The sequence below is a fragment of the Gopherus evgoodei genome, chromosome 9 (genome assembly GCF_007399415.2).
Source record: "Gopherus evgoodei ecotype Sinaloan lineage chromosome 9, rGopEvg1_v1.p, whole genome shotgun sequence".
Taxonomy (NCBI): Eukaryota; Metazoa; Chordata; order Testudines; family Testudinidae; genus Gopherus; species Gopherus evgoodei.
This window is the reverse complement of record NC_044330.1, coordinates 88,545,874-88,564,393: the sequence shown is the minus strand read 5'-3', so window position 1 is coordinate 88,564,393 and position 18,520 is coordinate 88,545,874. Positions and strand designations below refer to the sequence as shown.

Here is an 18,520-nt window from a genome sequence, read left to right as displayed (position 1 = left end):
TTATCTCACTGATAATTTTATTTTTAAATCTTCTTTGTAAAATGAAGTTAGTGCTGGTAGCTTGCCAGCTCTGGAGACCAGAACAGGAACAAGGGCCAATAGCTCTGCAAGCTTTCCCCCAGTTTCACCTCTGAACTGCAAGAACCATATCCAAGGGTGAGACATGATTTCTATCTCATTCAGCTCTTCGCTAACACTGCCAACGGGTGAGCCAAACAGTGCTAATTAAGGTAGTGGTTTTGTGCTATAATATCACTCATAGCTCAGGGACCAGGATGTAAATTTTTCAAAGGAATAATTTATACTATAATTTTGCTTTTGTTATTTTATTCAATTTCCAGTATACAAAACAAATACTGTGTGAGGAACCAAATAGGTCCACAAGTAGCTGGTGTAGTTTTTTACATATGGAAGGTGCATGGACCGTGGTGCTTATAGCTGTTATTTGTTCACTACAAATGGAGAGAGATTAACATTCAAGTAGATAGCAGTTCAAATTCATAATCATTAGTGGTTTTGTATGTTGTTGCTAGTTCATAGGCTTTCACCAAAAGCTGTTCAAAGTAGTCTAGGCGCCGGCTAAGCTGAGCTTTGATCTTGTATTTTTTCCATTTCTTTTCGTTTAGACACGTTGTAATCATGGGATTTTTCTCTTGTAAGAGAGCGTGATGATGATGCATTTCCTTGCTGCTGTGAATATTCTTAATAAATACATTTTTGTTATGAGACCCTTAACGTGCTTCAACACGGAGAAGGCAGAATGCAAAATCAGGTGGGGCTACTTAAACAAAGGGACTTCTATGGATTGTGGTTACTTCAGTTGGTCACAGCTGCGGGCGGAAGGGGGGAACTGTATTCCATGCAGCAGATACTGCTCCAGGCTAGGGACAAGGCGAGCAAGCTAATATCGGTCCCTGGACCAGCTGCTGTTGGTGAGAGACACACGCTTTGGCCGTTCCCAGAGCTCTTCCTTGGCTGTAGGAAGCTCCAGTTCTCTCTGGTCCAGCAGACGAACGATATTGTCTCACCTACCAGCATAGCTCCCGTCACGCTGCACATCACCATTGCCACCTTCCCCGCTTGCTCCTGCTCCACCCGCTCCGTGGGAACAGCCTTTGCTGTGCACTGCCAGCGCAGTCCCCGCCAGGGGGCGCTGCGGCGCAATGGCCAGCGGCGCCGGACCTCCGCCAGCCGCAGCTTGCCAGGCCTCCTCAGTGGAGTTCCGAGTCGCCGGCCTCCGCGCCCTGCGCCAGCCCCTCTCTATGGATCGCCGATGCGGATGGGGCTGGGGAGAAGATGGCTCTGTCTAGGGGGCTGCGGTGCTGCCAGCGGGTGTTCGCCTGGGTGCCGGTCGTTATCATCACCCTGGTGGTGCTCTGGTCCTACTACGCCTACGTGTGCGAGCTCTGCCTGGGTGAGTGGGGGAGGGGGCTGATGAGGGGGGCTCGGGGCTCGGCTGGGCGAGCGAGGGCTGGTGGGGGCTCTGCCCGGGTGGGCTGGGTGAGTGGGGGGGCCTCTCTCTGGGTGAGGGGGGGCTCTGCCCGGGTAGGCTGAGTGAATGGGGGGGGTCTGGGTGAGGGGGGGCTCTGCGCGGGTGGGCTGGGTGAGTGGGGGGGCCTCTCTCTGGGTGAGGGGGGGCTCTGCGCGGGTGGGCTGGGTGAGTGGGGGGGCCTCTCTCTAGGTGAGGGGGGGCTCTGTGCGGGTGGGCTGAGTGAATGAGGGGGGGCCTCTCTGGGTGAGGGGGGGCTCTGCCCGGGTGGGCTGGGTGAGTGGGGGGGCCTCTCTCTGGGTGAGGGGGGGCTCTGCCCGGGTGGGCTGGGTGAGTGGGGGGGCCTCTCTCTGGGTGAGGGGGGGCTCTGCCCGGGTGGGCTGGGTGAGTGGGGGGGCCTCTCCCTGGGTGAGGGGGGACCTGCGCGTTTGGGCTGGGAACTGAAGTTTGGGTGAGAGGTGGAGTGAGGCTCTGCTTGAGAGACTGGGGAACAGGATTGAGGGGGCACTGGATGAATAAATATGTTTGTGTGAAGCAGCGTCAGTAACCTGGGGTGAAGTAGAAGGTGACACCCCCATATTCCCTCCCATCCTATATATGAGGGGGTGTATATGTGGGGTCTCCCAGAAGGCAAGGGAGGACTGAAGAGAGTCTGGCAAGAGGAAAGGGTCTAAATATTTGGCCCCAGCGGGAGGGGGATTCATTCCCTTCCAGATGGGGAGACAAATATTCTCTCCCATGACGATGGCAGCAGCACTGCCAACCGTAAGCTTTAAAAAAAATCACTATTTGGGCACCCCAAAATAATGGCAACTAAAAATAATAGTTTTTAGATGCTTTTTATTTACCTTCTGGGGGTTTGAGTAAAGGCTCAAGCTTTTTCCTGCAACCATGAATGCTAGAATCTTTTTTAAAGAAATGAAAGCTGAGATTCTTATATGATTGTGTGACCCCAAGAGCTTGGGTTTGACAAAAAGCCCTAAATATTCTGAGACTTATGATACCATGAGCGTTGACAATATAATGATGGTAGTAAAACTGGCATTAATATGCAGGATGAGAGCAGCAGTGTTTGTACTGAACTGTACATTTGGCTGTAAATACATTCTTTGCACATGGGCCCTTTAAATTCTTGTTGGGTAGATTACACAGAAAAGAGACACATCCAGATATAGACCAGTCAGCATCTGTGGTCACTTGGACACAACATCTGTCACCACTGATCTTTCATTGAGTCTCATCTCAGAAGTGTAAGACAGTAGGTAACAGTGACTAACTTTGGGTTTGCATTGTCTAATGCAATAGCAGTAGTTCAGAAAGACACCATTATTTGTGAAGTTATTGTGGATAAGGACTAGTATTACTGAGTCTTAATAGGATGATTCATCTGGTCTTGTGTTGGTACAGTTGGGTCCACAGGGAATGTAATTTACCATGAGTTTCAGGAGAGTTGGGGAGGTAGCTCTACTTTTTGCATCTTGCTATGTATATACAGCTGCAGTAGCAGAGGGGAAGTATGTGTAAATGATCGGGAATCACACCCTGTAGCTCATACTATAGATGTAGCCTTAGATGTAGAAAGTGACTTGTTCTAATGATCGATATATTTGTGTTTCCCATTAGCATGCCAGTTCCAGGATGGGATTAATTTGGGGAATTTTAGTGGTACACCAGGCATCCCACTACCCCAGATTCATGACTGGGTTCTTTTCTCAGCTGATGTTGAACTGGTATTGTTGGCTGTTGAATGTGGAGTTGAATCTGAATGTCACATTCTCAGATGCTATGGGGATGGGTTCATAAAAATAAATATGAAGTTGAGGGGATCGGAGAAGACACAGACCTCCAATGAAATTTCATGTTAATGGACCCTGAACCATATTTGACAGTGGTTTCCATTTAAATTAAATAAAGAATAGTGAGTGATTCTCTGCAGTGCAGACCAATTTCTTTTGTCTCTTTATCTAACCTCGGCTTTTGCTACTTAAATGACCAATTCATAAGAGCAATCAGTGCAGTCTACAATAAATGGTTTTGTTCCAGTATTACCTAAGAGGCTAAATGATTATTAGTAAGTTTGCAGGCAAGTTTAAAATAATATAATCTGTGTAATAGTAGAGTATTTAGCATTTCTATAGCACTTTGTGGTAGGATGTCTGGGTGCAATCCATGAAGGTATTTAGGCAGCTATGTCCCTTTTATAAGCACCTGAGTCCTGTTTTTAAGCATCACTGCAGTGCTTAAAACTCCTGCTTGGCTGCCACCTAATCCAATAGGTACCTAAACTCGCTCAGTGCCTCTGGGCATGTGCACTGCAGCCTTTCTCTGGGAACCAGAGATAGATCAGGTGAGTGCCTTAGCCACCAGACTGTGGAATATCCTGATATAGATCTTTCTCAATCTCTCCTATTGAAGGCATTCCACTTTAATTTAAATAATGGAATAATAAATAGTAATTGGACCAGGGAAAGAGTTAAAATGACTCCATAGCCCAGTGATTAGAGCACTCACCTGACAGGTGGCAGACCCCTGTTCAAATCCCTTCTACCCCTCAGTAGGATGGAGGACTTGAATCAGGGGGTCTCCAACATCCTACAGGATTACCCTATGCTTTAGACTACAGGTTATATGGGAAGTCCTCCTGGTCCTTCTGTCTCCCTGTCGTTTGGGTTGGGCCCCACATGCAGCTTTGGTGGCCAAACACCTATCTTCCCCTGGTTCCTGGATCACTGGCAAAGATAGATGCCTCCTTGCAGCCCATAGTTAGGTGCTTATCTCTGTGAGAGGGGCCAGGCTTAACATAGACCCCTCTGGTCAGCATCTCTCATTGGCTAGCTTAGGTGGCTCCTCACCGAACATGCTGGCTTTATGGGTTGCAGTCTAAGGGGCCTGTTCCTCCCCTTTCATTATATAAGGAACTTAGTACCTAACACAGGCTTTCTGGATCTCAGCAGCATTTGTGTGATTTTTCTAGGCACCTAAAAGGCATCACAAAGCCTGAATCTCTTCATGGGTCACCACTTATGTGCCTATCATGTGACCCAAGAAGGAGTTAAACCTCCTCACTAGGCAGAAAGGAAGATGCTGCTCCTAAAAGAGATGGGTAGAGCTGTCAGTCCTGGAAAGAAGAGCTGACAGCTGTGTTTGTTAAGCTCTTGGGAGGTAGAACTGGTGGCTGTGCCTCTTTATTGGGTAAAACCAAATAAAGGAAGCAGAGGTCACCAAGAGGACTGAGGGATGTTTCTGAGATGAGGAAAGAGCTGCTTTCTGGTCTCCTCCTAACCTGAGAGGCTCTTGAACCAAACACCAAGGAGGGGAGTGGAGAAACCGCATAAACATTTGCTTGTCTTGTGCTCAGGACTGTACTGGTGGTAGCCAGAACAGTAACCATGGTGAGATCTATTTTTGTTTTTCTACAGTTGGACTGGTACAAGGAAGTTGACTACATGTTGAAATGAAACAACAAATGCAGGACAAGAGAAGCCACCCCATGACTTTTTTTTAATTTTCCTTTTACTTTATTCCTTTTAAGAATTAATTTAAAGGGACTGTAACCCCCATCTATGCAGATATAGTCTGTAGTTTGCTATCCCAAAGAGGTTAACAAAATATATGCCTAAAGTACCACTGGAGTTTTGGGAAGTGTTTTGATAGCGGGGCTATATAAGTTTAGTAATAATAATATTTAGCTCTTATAAGATCAAATCCAACTCCCATTATAGTCAATTGGGCCAATATCGCACTTTTCAACTGTAGATTGTCCTGCAGCCACAAACTGGGTGAAGTGTTTCAAACAGAATGACACTGAGGGAACAGGAAGTTTGTTTCCTGTGTTCTTGGTCAAACAAACCATTTGTCTCTTCAAAGCCCATGCAGAACAGACAGGACCTCAATGTCTAAGATTTCACCTGACTGACAGACACTCTCTCTCACACTCATTGTATGAAACTCAGTTTATCTGTATTGGAAGGATGCATGGCTGAATTGATGCTCTTAGGATTTGAATCTGCTTTTCTAAGGAATGCACATATCTGAAAACTGATGCTTAGAGAAATAAGTTGTCCCTTCCAAACTCTTGGCATGATACAGTTTTTCTTTCAGATTCTGTAACATAGTACCACTGTGAGTTTGAAACAGTGTAGAGGTGATGTGCTCTATTCCAGAGGGAATATCTCATGCTGTTAATCACTGCAGCTATGGCTACCTGATCTGGATATGAAGCCGTTCTTCAGAGGGGGTCTGGTTCCAGTGACTGTCTGATGGATGCTGCCACAGCATGAGAATGAAAGGGAATGAGTGTGCTGGAGGCGTGAATATTATGCCACGTCAAGGAGGAGGGAAAAGAACAAACTGTGGCAAAACCATAGGATTAAAACTTCTACTCCCACTAAAGCAGAACCTTGGGCTTAGGATGCCTGGGAGGATCCTAGTGTGGGCATGAAAATGAGCCTTAGGAGGGAGCCAGGCAGCAGTTTTGTAATGCTAGTGAGGCCTTGTAGTGCTGATTTTTCAAAGAACCAAAGAAAAGGGAAGAGGATATTGCATATTCAAATATGAATGAGTGAAAACATGATTACTTAGCTAATTTCAAATAGCCTACAGCTCAAAAGTACCAGGTAGCATGGCATTAACAAAAGCCATCTTCATCAACGTAAGCAATACATCTCAGATCTCATTCTAATTTGTATTTTCCATGTGAACTGGTAGTTATCAATGGTTCTTTGTCAAAGTGGGAGTGTGTTTCTAGTGGAGTCCTGCAGCACTCAGTTCTGAGTCAGGTACTGTTCAGTGTTTTCATTAATTACTTAGATAATGGAATGGAGAGTGTGCTTATAAAATTTGTGGATGACACAAAGCTGGGAGGGATTGCAAAGTGTTTTGGGAGATAGGATTAGAGTTCAAAATGACCTTGACAAATCAGAGGTGTGGTCTGGAATCAACAAGGCAAAATTCAATAAAACCAAGTGCAGAGCATTACACTTAGGAAGGAAAAATCAAATGCACAACTACAAAATGGGGAATAACTGGCTAGATGGAAGTACTGCTGAAAAGGATTTGGTGATTATAGTGGATCACAAATTGAATGCATGTCAACAATGTGATGCAGTTGCAAAAAATGGCTAATGTCATTCTGAGGTGTCCTAACAGGAATGTTAAATGAGAGGTGATTATCCTGATCTACTCAGCACTGCTCATGCCTCAGCTAGAGTACTGTGTCCAATTCTGGGGGCCACGCTTTAGAAAAGATCTTGTAAAATTGAGGGAATCCAGAGGGGAACAATAAAATGATAAAAGATTTAGAAAACCTGATCTGTGAGGAAAGGTTATAAAAACTGGGCATGTTTAGTCTTAAGAAAAGAAGACTGGGACCTGATAACAGTCTTATGTGTGTTAAAGGCTGTTATAAAGAGGGCTTTGAGGTAGGACAGGAAGTAATTTAGATTATTAGAAAACTTTCTAACTGTAAGGATAGTTAAGATCTGGAATAGACTTCCAAGAGAGATTGTGGGAGGTTTTTAAGAGCAGGTTAAACATACACCTGTCAGGGAAGGTCCAGGTTTACTCAGCCCTGCCCTCAACATAGGGAGCTGGACCTGAATTATGTTCTGTCATGGATAAATAAGATAAGATAAATTGATGAGATGAAACTCGATGTAGTTAAGTCTTATTTACCCAGGTAGAAACTGCAGCTGTTTTGGAAACATTAAGAGTTCCAAAGGACCAGAGCATTGATGTTTTCCCAGAAGCTGAATAATGACTCTAGAAATGGTATGGAGGAGCCAGCCATTGTTTCTAGATAAATGTGGATCAGATCTGCTCAATTTTCAAGGTGGTTTTACCCTGTTTCCTAAACTCGTATGTTTCCTGCTATTTACACAATCTCTTGTGTCTTATCATTCTAACTTAAGCATTTATAAGTCATCTAAATCATATGACCCCAGGACAGTCAAGAATAGTAGGAACTCCTTAATACCGCAATATAGTACCAACAACTTCTCTTAATTCATCAGTATCTCTTCCTGTAGAACCCTGTGTTTTCCTGGGGGAAGTCTCCCTATTAAATACTGTCTTGATCCCACTAGGTTTAGCTTGTTGGAGCAAATGAATCACCGCCCAAAAGCTTGCTTGTTTATGAGTGTTTGCCAAAAGGTGTTGAACCTTCAAAAAAATCAAAGCTGTAATTACACATGCTAAGCTGTATCAAAATGTCTGATCATATGTGTAAAGTTACCTGTGTAACTTTATATCTTCAGTTTCCCACCTGGAGTAATTGTGTTTTTATTCAACAGTCATCTTTAGAAATATTTGCCATACTTGTAACAGAGTTTAAAAAACACCAAAATTTCTGTAACAGAGGTTTTTTAATCTTGTTCCCTCCACAGAGAGAGAGAGAGAGATTTGGGAAGAGGTAGAAGTATATGCTAAAATGACAGATCTTTTTGGACCTCAGTTTCTTTACCAAAAATGTATTGTGGCTAACGACACTTGTGCATTTCCTGAGAATTTGTTCTTTTTATCCACCAGCAAGGCTCAGCTTTGTAGCCACTAACCACCAGCTGAGAACTGAGCAGATCTCCTATTGCAGCTTGCCAATTTTGCCGCTCCTTAAATCAACCTAGAGGGGTAACTACTGAGCAACACAAATTTCTCACAGCTCTCCCCCATCTCCTCACTGTGCAACTGCTCTTTACTCAGAGTAGCTGTTGAGCAATGTAACCCTCCTCCCTGCAGGTTGAAGCAAGCAGTGAGCTCCATAGTGCTCTTGGTGTCCTGTTAATCCAGATCCCAGCTAGATGGGTCCAAGTAAAACCCTGTGTGTCATTGCAGAGTACCACTGATTGGCTGCCTGGCGAGGCTATGACAGTCTGTTTTAATTTTACACTGATACAAAATTAACTGTACATCCCTGGATATTAATAAACAAGATTTCCAATGTAAAAATGAAAGCAGTTGGAAACTAGCTCCAAGCAGGCATATCAGTAAATAAGTGAAGCTGTTATTTGGACAGGCCGTTAGAGGAGCCCTGATTATCTAGCAGGCATCAATACCATTGGGACTCCTGAGAAAAATTACATTTTGTAGGAATGGAAAATACATTTTATTATGGAGACCATTCAAGTGAATAAATGAAAAGAGATGCTTTCCCAGGTGTAGTGTTATGTCTGATCACGGTTTAATGATCAAAATAGGGAATCCTTTCTTTTTGATCTTCTAACATATTGAAATTCTTTTTTTTTTAATTTTGTTTTAGAAAAGATTATAGACTGCTTTGGGAATTTCATCTGCTGCATGAACATATACTTGTTTTTTTCTTTTTCAGTGACTCTAACCAATCCCGTAGAACAAGGTAGGTGAATCTTATTAAATACCTTGTCCGTAGTTCCGAAAGTGCATGAACATCTATTTAAAAGAAAGCAATTGAAACCATTTTTTGTATATTTATATACATGCAGCTCTCAAGGGAAGGAAGGGAAAGGGTATTTGCACTGAATCTCCAAATAGTAGGATCTTTCAGTTCAGTAACAAGAAAATTTAAAAGCAAACGTTTCCACACTCCAGCAGACCACAAACAATAACTTCTTGTAGAATTCTATTAAACCATCATACTCTTTCAATATTTCCTCCCCGCGATTGCAGATTACCAGTATGTATATAGCATGTATCGAGAAGTGTTCTAACCTCTCTCCATGCTAGTGAAAAGTGCCAGCTGGAAGTGGAAATCCTCTGTTTATTCCCAGAACAAGTACAACACGGGCAACAGGGCATGCTCCCAAATTACCTCCACACACGTTATCCTACTTTTTCTGTAAAAACACTATCTCTAAATAGTAGTTCAGTCTCTGTGGCCCCAGTTAATTTTCTTCATTGCTGTGTCAAGGCATTCAGTTAATGCCCCTTTTAATAGTTTTGTAAAATAGACACCTCTCGACCAAGACCACTAAACTCATTTTCCATAGGCCACTGGGCAGCCATTGAATGATAATGACTTTCAGACTACAGTCTCTATATGAATTACAGCTAGTGGCCTAGGGGTGAAAGGTTTTATGTCCCATTACTAGTTCACCACTGCACTCTCCTTGTTTGCATGCACATTCTTCAAATTCACTCAGTAATGTGTAAGTTTATTCTCATGGAGCAGAAGCAGAACTGCAAGGTCACTGAATAAATCAGGCAGGAGGAGCAGGCAGGATTAGACAGAACTACCATTGGTATGTACTGTCGGGGTTAAATTCCAGCCCCATGCGATGGGGTCAGTGGGAGTTTTGCCATTTGGCCCTTTGATCCAGATTCTCTGTCCTGCTCCATCCCTTTTGTGCTACTTTAATGGTACAAAGGAGATGCAGTCTGTCACTGTCTCTCGTGCTGGAGTTTTCCACAGCATGAGAGAGTCCCCAGCAGGTTTACAACTGGCATGCATAGCTCCCACACAACCCATCCCAGGGTATGGGGAGGAGTAGTAGCTTTGCTGATCTTCATCTGGCAGATTGGCCCTTGAGGACCCATGTCAGCCAGAACACATAAGAACAGCTTCCAAAGCAGAGAACTGGGGAGCCATAACTCACTCCCTGATGGCCTCCTCTTTCAGTGCTGCACCAAGCAGGTTCTTTACAGCAAAGTACTGCCCCAGTATCTTAAGTGATCACAAAGGAAATGTAGAAAATAGGGCAATAAGTTGATGATCCAGCAAAGTGTATCTTATTTATAAAGTTTGCCAGTGAACTTAAATCACTGCATGTAAGTTCCCTGGAGAAAAGTTTGCTCACCCTGACCCTTTTTTTCCCAGAGAAGCCCCACTGTGCCACCCAACCAGCATAACTAAACTTTCAGCAAGAGTTATCTCCTTAAATGACAGTTTAAGAATGACTGAGTGCTTGCCCTATCCTGCTGGGATACTACAGAATGAGCTAGTGGCTTGTCACTCCCAAGTAACTAGCATCCCTTAGTTACATCTCTTTCATTCTGCCTATGTTGTTTAAAAATATGTGCCCCCCAAAACAGTGCATTGCTGTTCTGCAGTATGCTGTTTAATCTGAAGTCAGTGGAATATTTGGATCTGCCTCAGTGGGAGCCATTTCCAGTGTGAATTCTGTTACTTCTGAGATGAGTTTCTTAAATAAGCAGGGCCGGCGCTACCATTTAGGCAGCCTAGGCAATCGCCTAGGGCGCCAGGATTATTCGGGGGGGCGGCAGGCGGCTCCGGTTGACCTGCTGCAGGCATGCCTGCGGAGGGTCCTAGGTCCATTGGTCCGCGGCTCCGGTGGTCCGCGGCTCCGGTGGAGCTGCCGCAGTCATGCCTGCGGACGGTCGGCTGCTCGCGCGGCTCCGGTGGAGCTGCCGCAGTCATGCCTGCGGACGGTCGGCTGCACGCGCGGCTCTGGTGGACTGCCCACAGGCATGCCTGCGGCAGCTCCACCAGACCCACGGACCAACAGACCCTCCGCAAGAATGACTGCGTCAGCTCCACTGGATCAGCGTGGGGGGCGGCGAAATGGCCGTGCGCCTAGGGCGCGAGAAACCCTAGCGCCGGTCCTGTAAATAAGTATGACTTGCTTAAGACTACTTTGCACTATCCAGAGTAGAAATTCTTTTCTGATGTCACTCAGTAAATCGTGGGAAGGAGCAGGGGAAATGTTTTGGAGGGATTGTGAAGTAAGCTACTGTTTATTTCACAGAGAAAGGAAAATAGCTTTTAGGACACCTCAACATCTCGGAATTTTTTCAGTCCATCACATGTATACATACTATGTATATTATTGGTATGCACAGAGAATCCTACATTACTTCTAAATTACTATACTCTAGTTCTATATATATATATAGCGAATGACACACTGGAAAGATCAATAATGCATCTAAACAGGTGTTCTGTCTACAACAGTGGGCAACATGGATGCTTCAGAGGAAGGTATAACCTCTTATTGCATAGAATTGCTGGAGCCCGGAGCACCACTCCCCCCGCAGCTCCCCCTGCACGCCCTCAGCCCCAGCGCTGGATGGGTGGGTGGCACAGCTGGAGCACCCCGGTCACGGAGCACTGGGCAGGCATGTGGTCCCAGCACTGGCTGGACAGACGGGTAGTGCAGCGTGGCCCCAGCCCCGGGCCTTGTGCGCACCAGTCCCAGCCTGCCTGCCCCAGCGTCTCTGCCGCATAAGAGCAGGAAGGGAACTGGAAGCAATCAGGAGGGGTCTTGGGGGCGGAGCATGGGCAGGGCCACGCCAGGCTGTTTGGGGAGGCACAGCCTTCCCCTGCTTATGCTACCCACTGCCCATGGATGTAACAGTAGTTCATACTGTAGTGTGTTTGAGCATTTTAAAAGATATCCAAGCGCTTTGCAAAGCTGAATCAGAACTGCCCTTTGCCCCTCTGAATCTCTTCATATGCCTCATTTCAATGTCTCATGTCCTCTCAAATTCTTTCAAGTAAAGAAGTTTGTATATTGAAATAAGATTGTTGCAGGTACCTTGGTTTTTTATATGATGGATTGCAAACTTGCTCCACAGCTGTGATCATTTCTGTTTTGCCTACTTGCTGAAAAGAAATGTTTCCCATTTTGCCTTCTCATATGAGCTTTGACAGCTGTAGTTAACAGTTCATAAGATATTTGATTTTTCCCATGATATAAAATTCTATTGGAGCATAATGTTTTTAAAATGAAGCACCCTGAATGGTGAAGAGTATAGAGTGACTTCTGTTTATGATTCATTATTCTTTTCTTCTCTTAGTGGCCTACCTCATGGTATTCCATGTCATCTTTGTGCTCTTTGTGTGGACATACTGGAAGTCTGTTTTTACTCTTCCGCTGCAGCCAGATAAAAAGGTAAGGACCTAAGTACTCTGTCTACACTTTTTTCTGTTCCTTGTCTTAGGCTTGCAGTGGATGAAAAGTGGAGAATTCAAGAAATCCACCTATATGACTGTTTCCAAGGACAACTGATGAGTCTTTCTGGCTAGATGGAAATGTGTCTGTGGCTGTCCATAAAAAAGAGTGCAGTTGAACTGTTCTGAGAATTGTTTATATTAAGCTGTCTAGGGACCTTACAGCAGGCATGGTGTTGCTTTACTTTCAAGTGGTTTAGAAGTGAACAGGATTTTAAATGGTCGAGGATAATGGGATTTATTATTAATTTACATATTTTAATGTCTTCGATCCCCAAGCATTTAACCAGTCCTGAGGTTCTTACTCAGTCTAACTTCGTTATACCTGTTGGTAAAATATTCGGCAAAATACCAACCTCAGAAGGCTATCATGAGATTGAGTTAATGAATGTTTGTGCAGCACTTTAAAAATACAGCTCCAGAGTCTGTGCTTAGTTACAAAGATGTAAATTTATGTCTGTGGAATACTCCAGATTTGAACTAATGTAGCTGAGAAAAGAATCTGCCTCATAAAGTGCAATGTAAATGCCGCTGTTATTATTATCATTATTATTTTAATTATTTAATGAAGAGAAAACATCTAAGGCAATATGTGGTAGTGAAGCTAATATATTATATTATGCTGTGACCTCAGTTTCAGTTTGTGTCTCTAATGAGTGGATCAGTTAGCTCCCCAACATTTGGTCTGTCCAACAATGAATATCTCTCTGTTTATCTCATAAATGAAAGCCCTTCTAAGTGTGATTAATGTTTGTGCTTTGGAAGTAGTGAGAGGATAATGGCTTTTCCAACCTGGCCTACCTTTGAAATATTACAGTACTATACATGGATAACTGGTCCTCTCATCATTTCTGCTTCTAGTTCCATATGTCCTATGCTGACAAAGAGCGCTATGAAAATGAAGAGAGACCGGAGGTGCAGAGGCAGATTCTTGTCGAAATTGCAAGGAAGTTGCCAGTGTACACAAGAACGGGGAATGGAGGTCAGCTAAAGCAGAGGGCTTTGTTGATGTAAATCTATTCAATCTTACTAAGCATGGTACTCTGGCAATCCAGCTTATACTGGCAAGTAACTGCAAATCCCTCATGCCAAGACATACTGCTAAAGGATTTGGGTGCTCAGAACTTTAATGCTGAGGAAATAATGTTAGTTTAAAAGGATTTTCTTCCTGGCTTCCTACTCCAGCCCTCCTGATTGGGGAAAACGAGAAATCCTTGAACACTTACCCCATTTCCAAGTAGAGTGCCAGGTGCTTAGTAGTCTTATGTTGTCGTCTTTTCTGTATTTATAGTTTGGAGACCGTAGCTGGGTTCCCAGTATATACTTATTAATGTAGAATCATGGGCATAGCTTGGGGGGAATAAGAGGGTATTCCCCTCCTTCCCCCTCCCCTCCCCTTCCTCCCCCCCACAAATTGCAGCTCAAGCAGGCATGGAATTTGTTCCCCTGCCCCACCATGCCCCCTTTGGCCTAACTGCAGCTGCCCCCTTAGAGATGGAAGCCAAACTACACCTATGTGTAGAACCAAATCATTGTCTTTTTTTCCCATTTCAAAGGGGATTTGACCTGAGTAAAGACTGCAGGACATGGTCCCATAATGAGGTCAACAGTTATTGTCCCTCATGGACCTAGTTCTGCAGCCAAATACAAATTGTTACTCCTGGGGAGAATTCTGTGCCACTACCCATGTACAGAATTTGTCCTCTGCAGATTTCTTTGCTTCCCCACAGAAAAATTACTTTCTGACAGGGAAGCAAAGGGAACCCACAAGAATGGTCATGTGACCCTCCCCAGCAGTATGTTTTGGATGCGCAGTGCAGCCTGCAGAGAGGTAAATCACTGTGGGGCAGAGGGTGGGACTTGGGAAGACGCGGCTGGTGGCTTCTACCCTGTGCTGGGCTCAGCTGCTAGTTCTGGCTGGGGTGGGGAGGATGCAGGACTTCCTCTTCCCCAGCCTGGCATCCAGGGCTGTGTCAGACCCACCCCCAGATTTCTCTCCCCGCTGTAGGAAGCTCTGCAAACTCCACCCCCTCCCCCTCCACACACACCCCAATGTGCTTCCTGCAGTCATCGCTCCTCAGCTGCAGAGGGAGGGATCGTTGTACAGGGAGGTGCTCCCCCCTCCGTCCAGCCCCCATGCATCTACACCCTTCCCTCATACCCAGACTGTCCCACCAAACCTCATCTCCTCCCTGCTGCAAACAGACCTCCCCAACGAGGCCTACCCCCTTGCACTTGGACTATCCTGACGAGCCGCTCACACCCAGATCCCCACCGTACCGAGCCCCAGCAAGCCACCCATACCTGGATCCGCACCATACCAAGGCCCAACGAGCTCCACCTTGATCCTCACCCTACTGAGCCCCACTCCCGCAGCATTTGGATCCCACCACTGAGGTTCCCCCACCACCGTTCTCTGCACCCGGACTCCCCTGCTGAGCTCTGGCCCCACACAGCCAGACCCGCACCCCACTGAGCCCCAACCACCTTCATCTGGACCACCTGCTGAGTCCCATTAATGTTGCACCCAGAACCCCCCAGCAAACCCCTGTGCATCCAGATCCCCCCCACACCCGGATCTCCCACTGAGCCACCTGCACTCAGATTACCCCAGACAGAACCTTCTCACCCCACACCTGGAGCCCCTCACACTAAGCCCCTCCACACTTGGATCCTGCCTTGCTGAGCCTGCCTGCCCACACCTAGTGCAATTGGCACAGAGGGGTGAGGTTCTGGGGTGTTTCTGGGGCAGGCCTAGTCCTTGTGCTGTGTCAGGATTGGATGCAGCCTCACCACTGAGTCAGTGTCCTGAGGGAGCTGCACAGTGATCTCCTGCCTCTGTGCAGCCACTGGCCTGTGCTTCCCAATGCCAGGCTGGAGCCTCCACATTTATTTATTGACAAATAAAATTTGCAGAATTTTAAAACATTGTGTTCAGAATTTTTAATTTTTTGGCACAGAATGCCCTCCGGAGTAACGCATGGAACTCTTGTTGAAGCCTAAAGGAGTTCTATGGTTGGGGTTGCTGCAGCATTCAGGCCTGTGTATTCTTTAGTCAGCAAACTTAGGATCTGAAGTATGCAACTTTTGTACTAGGCCATTGTTTAAATGGAGCTTTTTTCAAAGCCACAACACAAATGTAAATGTGTACACACATCCTGTTTCTACGTTTCTTTTAACTACCTTCGAGCTAGATATACGTTCACCGCAAAGCCACCCGCTAGGAGTATTAGGACCACCATTTATCTGTTTTTTGCCTGGCAGCCTAAATCAACTGCCAAGTTGTATAGGACCCAGTTATGCGGGAAGGGATGAAAACATGAACAGAGTGTTAAGTGTGTGTTCTCTTCTTGCTCATTATTTAACACTAGCTACTAACACTAATACTTCTGTGTTTAATTTTAGCTATTCGATTCTGTGATAGATGCCAGCTAATCAAACCTGACCGTTGTCACCACTGTTCTGTTTGTGCTATGTAAGTTGTTGAAATGTTTTGACACCAGTGAATTGAGCCACTGTTAAGCAACAAAAATGACAATGTCTTAAACACAGAGGTCCCCAAATGTTTTTCTGTGTTCAAGAACAGCCACACAATAAGGGCAAAACAATCAAAAGGCTTCTGCTAGGTCTTGTGCACATGTGTGTGCCAGCACCTACATGCACATAAGTGTCAGCATTTGCACTCCCAAAACACTCTGTGTCCCTAAGAAGTTTTGTGGTTATAGTTTCCTACAATAGTGCCTGCATGGGTGTGAATCTGCTGGAACGTTTGCCAACTTATGAAAGGTACTAGCCACCGTCAGTGCACTCAAAAAATAATGTTTTTTTTTAAATATGTCAGGCCTTTGCTATGTATTGGTAATGCAAAGATTGTACGCACCCCAGAGCAGAAACCATCTTCATTTTTTGTCTTGTACAGCACCAAGGACGTCAGTAGCTCTTACAAGAACAACAAACAGTCCACCTTAAACATGGTGACTGCCTTAAGAATGATGGAATGATAGCAGCCATCTTAAATCTATCTCTTTGTAAAAATACAACACAAAACTGAAGATTTTGTTGCTGATCTGCAGTTGGTGGAGTCTTTGTTTATGAGTCTAAGTTCCAATCATACGGATCCTCTTTGTTGTATTCTTTTTCTTTCCTTTTGCAGGTGTGTGTTAAAAATGGATCATCATTGCCCATGGTATGTCCAGGATATTGGTCTGTATCTTTCTGAAAGTAAAGGCTGTTTAAATCCTTTTCTTGGTATAGTGTCCGCATGCCTCTCTCTTTTATCACAGAGGATGTCTCTCTTTCTGTGTTTGGCACTGTATGAAATGGCCACACTGGGAAGACTTGCTTGGAGCATTTGATTTCTTTTGAGGGACAAATAAGGAATATTCTTGTTTTATTAACTGCATTTTTAAAAGCTGTTATAAACTAACGTACTCTTAGATTATTATCCAGATTTGTAAAGGTGCTTCAACACTACCTTTCATTTTGGGTACATAATCATTTGGGCAAGCAGTTAGTAGTTGCACCCACCAATAATATTTGCATGCAGTATGCATATGAAATGATGTCATTTCTGCATACGTGATAATGTCTGCAGAATAGTGCATGAAAAATTTAAGTTCACACATGGAGAGTTTGCCCTCATATACTACTTTCCCAGAACTACCTGGGTTGATATTTTTGAATTATTGTCATTTGGTTTTCCCAGCTTTGCTAATCTCTACCCTTTACTAGAAGGGAGACTTCAGGAATCAGAGTGAGCACAGACATAGGTCTGTACAGAAGGTTCCAAATTTGAACCCAGGTCCAGATATGAGTCTGATTCACCACTGATCCACACCTAGTGGAGAGATTTACGCAAGTATAAAGAAGGCATAAGACACTACCACCAATGTGAATGGAGAATTTTGATTTACTACCATTTTGCAGTCACTTTGCACATGTGTAAATTACTCCACGAGGTGGATGTCAGTAGTGAATCAGGCCCAGATGGCCCATACAAGCCAAATCAAAATCCCAAAACCCAATACCTTCAGAGTTTGGGGCATTTGAAATCCAGATCCAGATATGAATTTTGCAGCTTAAGCCCATCTCTGTGACAAACTAGCAATGAGACCAAACTGATTGAGGTCTGGTCTTTTGATGTTATCAAATACATCTATCATGTTTTGCTTGGTGTGACTTCTGCTTGCAGGTAAAATAGAAAATTAAGCAAGAAATCAGTTATTTCATTGTTACCACTAAGGGGAGCTATTATTGAACAGAGTGTTTTTATGTAATCAAGCACCTAAAGAAAAATTTTTAAAAATCACTTTTGTATTCCTTGTCTTTGGACCACGTGTGCTATAAGTATCCTGATTTCAACTTTGCTTTAATTCTCTAGGGTGAATAACTGCGTTGGATTTTCTAACTACAAATTCTTTCTACTGTTTTTAATGTATTCTTTGTTGTATTGCATGTATATTGCTGCAACAGTCTTCAAGTATGTCATCAAGTATTGGACAGTAAGTTTTTGAAATCATGTTACTTTTATGTATTTTATTATTCTTATTGTGGCTTTAAATTCTGCTGTGTTACTCTTACTGTCACTCCACAGAAAAATATATTGCATTTCAGTAGTAGGGCTTTATCTTAAATTCTGTATGTCAGTTTAACTCACATTGTGACTCAAATATGCACAAACTGAAGGGAAAATAGGCTCCAGTTGTGGAAAGGTTTTGGCTGAAAAATACTAAACCTGATTTTTAAATTTCTTCCACAAATGCTACCAAGTTTGTGCATGGAAAGGGCATGTTTTCTGCCAGTCTTTAGGACTCAGAACTTGCAGCCTAATTTTAGACAAAATACAAGTGTGTGTGTTTAAACTATAAGAAGGAGTAGGTGATGGAGGGAGAACTAAGATAACCATAACACATGCTGTCCCAGAACTGATTTGAGCAACACAGCACAGAGATCATTGTTGCCAGTTGCAGTTTTAATGTATTCATTTTTTTAACTGACCTATGTATTGTGTAAGGGGAATGTAAAGACTCAGACAGAGAGATCAGGTATAAGAGAACTACAAATAAGTATCAATCATGTCTGGAATGACCTTTATGACTAGAGAGGTAGAAGTATGAAGCAAGTCAGCATCAGTGCATCGTTGTGGTGATCTT

General features: G+C 44.2%; 1 protein-coding gene across 4 annotated transcripts in view; it reads left to right on the top strand.

Moving 5' to 3' along the window:
• Positions 1–1,192: 1,192 nt before the first annotated feature.
• Positions 1,193–18,520, top strand: part of ZDHHC15 (zinc finger DHHC-type containing 15) — a 34,453-nt gene continuing 17,125 nt past the window's right edge. For all 4 annotated transcript variants that reach the window (XR_004002003.1, XR_004002004.1, XM_030575618.1 and 1 more), the window contains exons 1-7: positions 1,193–1,414; positions 8,811–8,837; positions 12,215–12,309; positions 13,230–13,350; positions 15,774–15,843; positions 16,522–16,554; positions 17,749–17,869. Coding sequence is in view for 2 of the 4 variants with exons in the window: in XM_030575618.1 (XP_030431478.1) it covers positions 1,297–1,414; positions 8,811–8,837; positions 12,215–12,309; positions 13,230–13,350; positions 15,774–15,843; positions 16,522–16,554; positions 17,749–17,869 (585 nt within the window). In the remaining 2 variants the exon portion in view is untranslated. The remainder of the gene's footprint in view (positions 1,415–8,810; positions 8,838–12,214; positions 12,310–13,229; positions 13,351–15,773; positions 15,844–16,521; positions 16,555–17,748; positions 17,870–18,520) is intronic.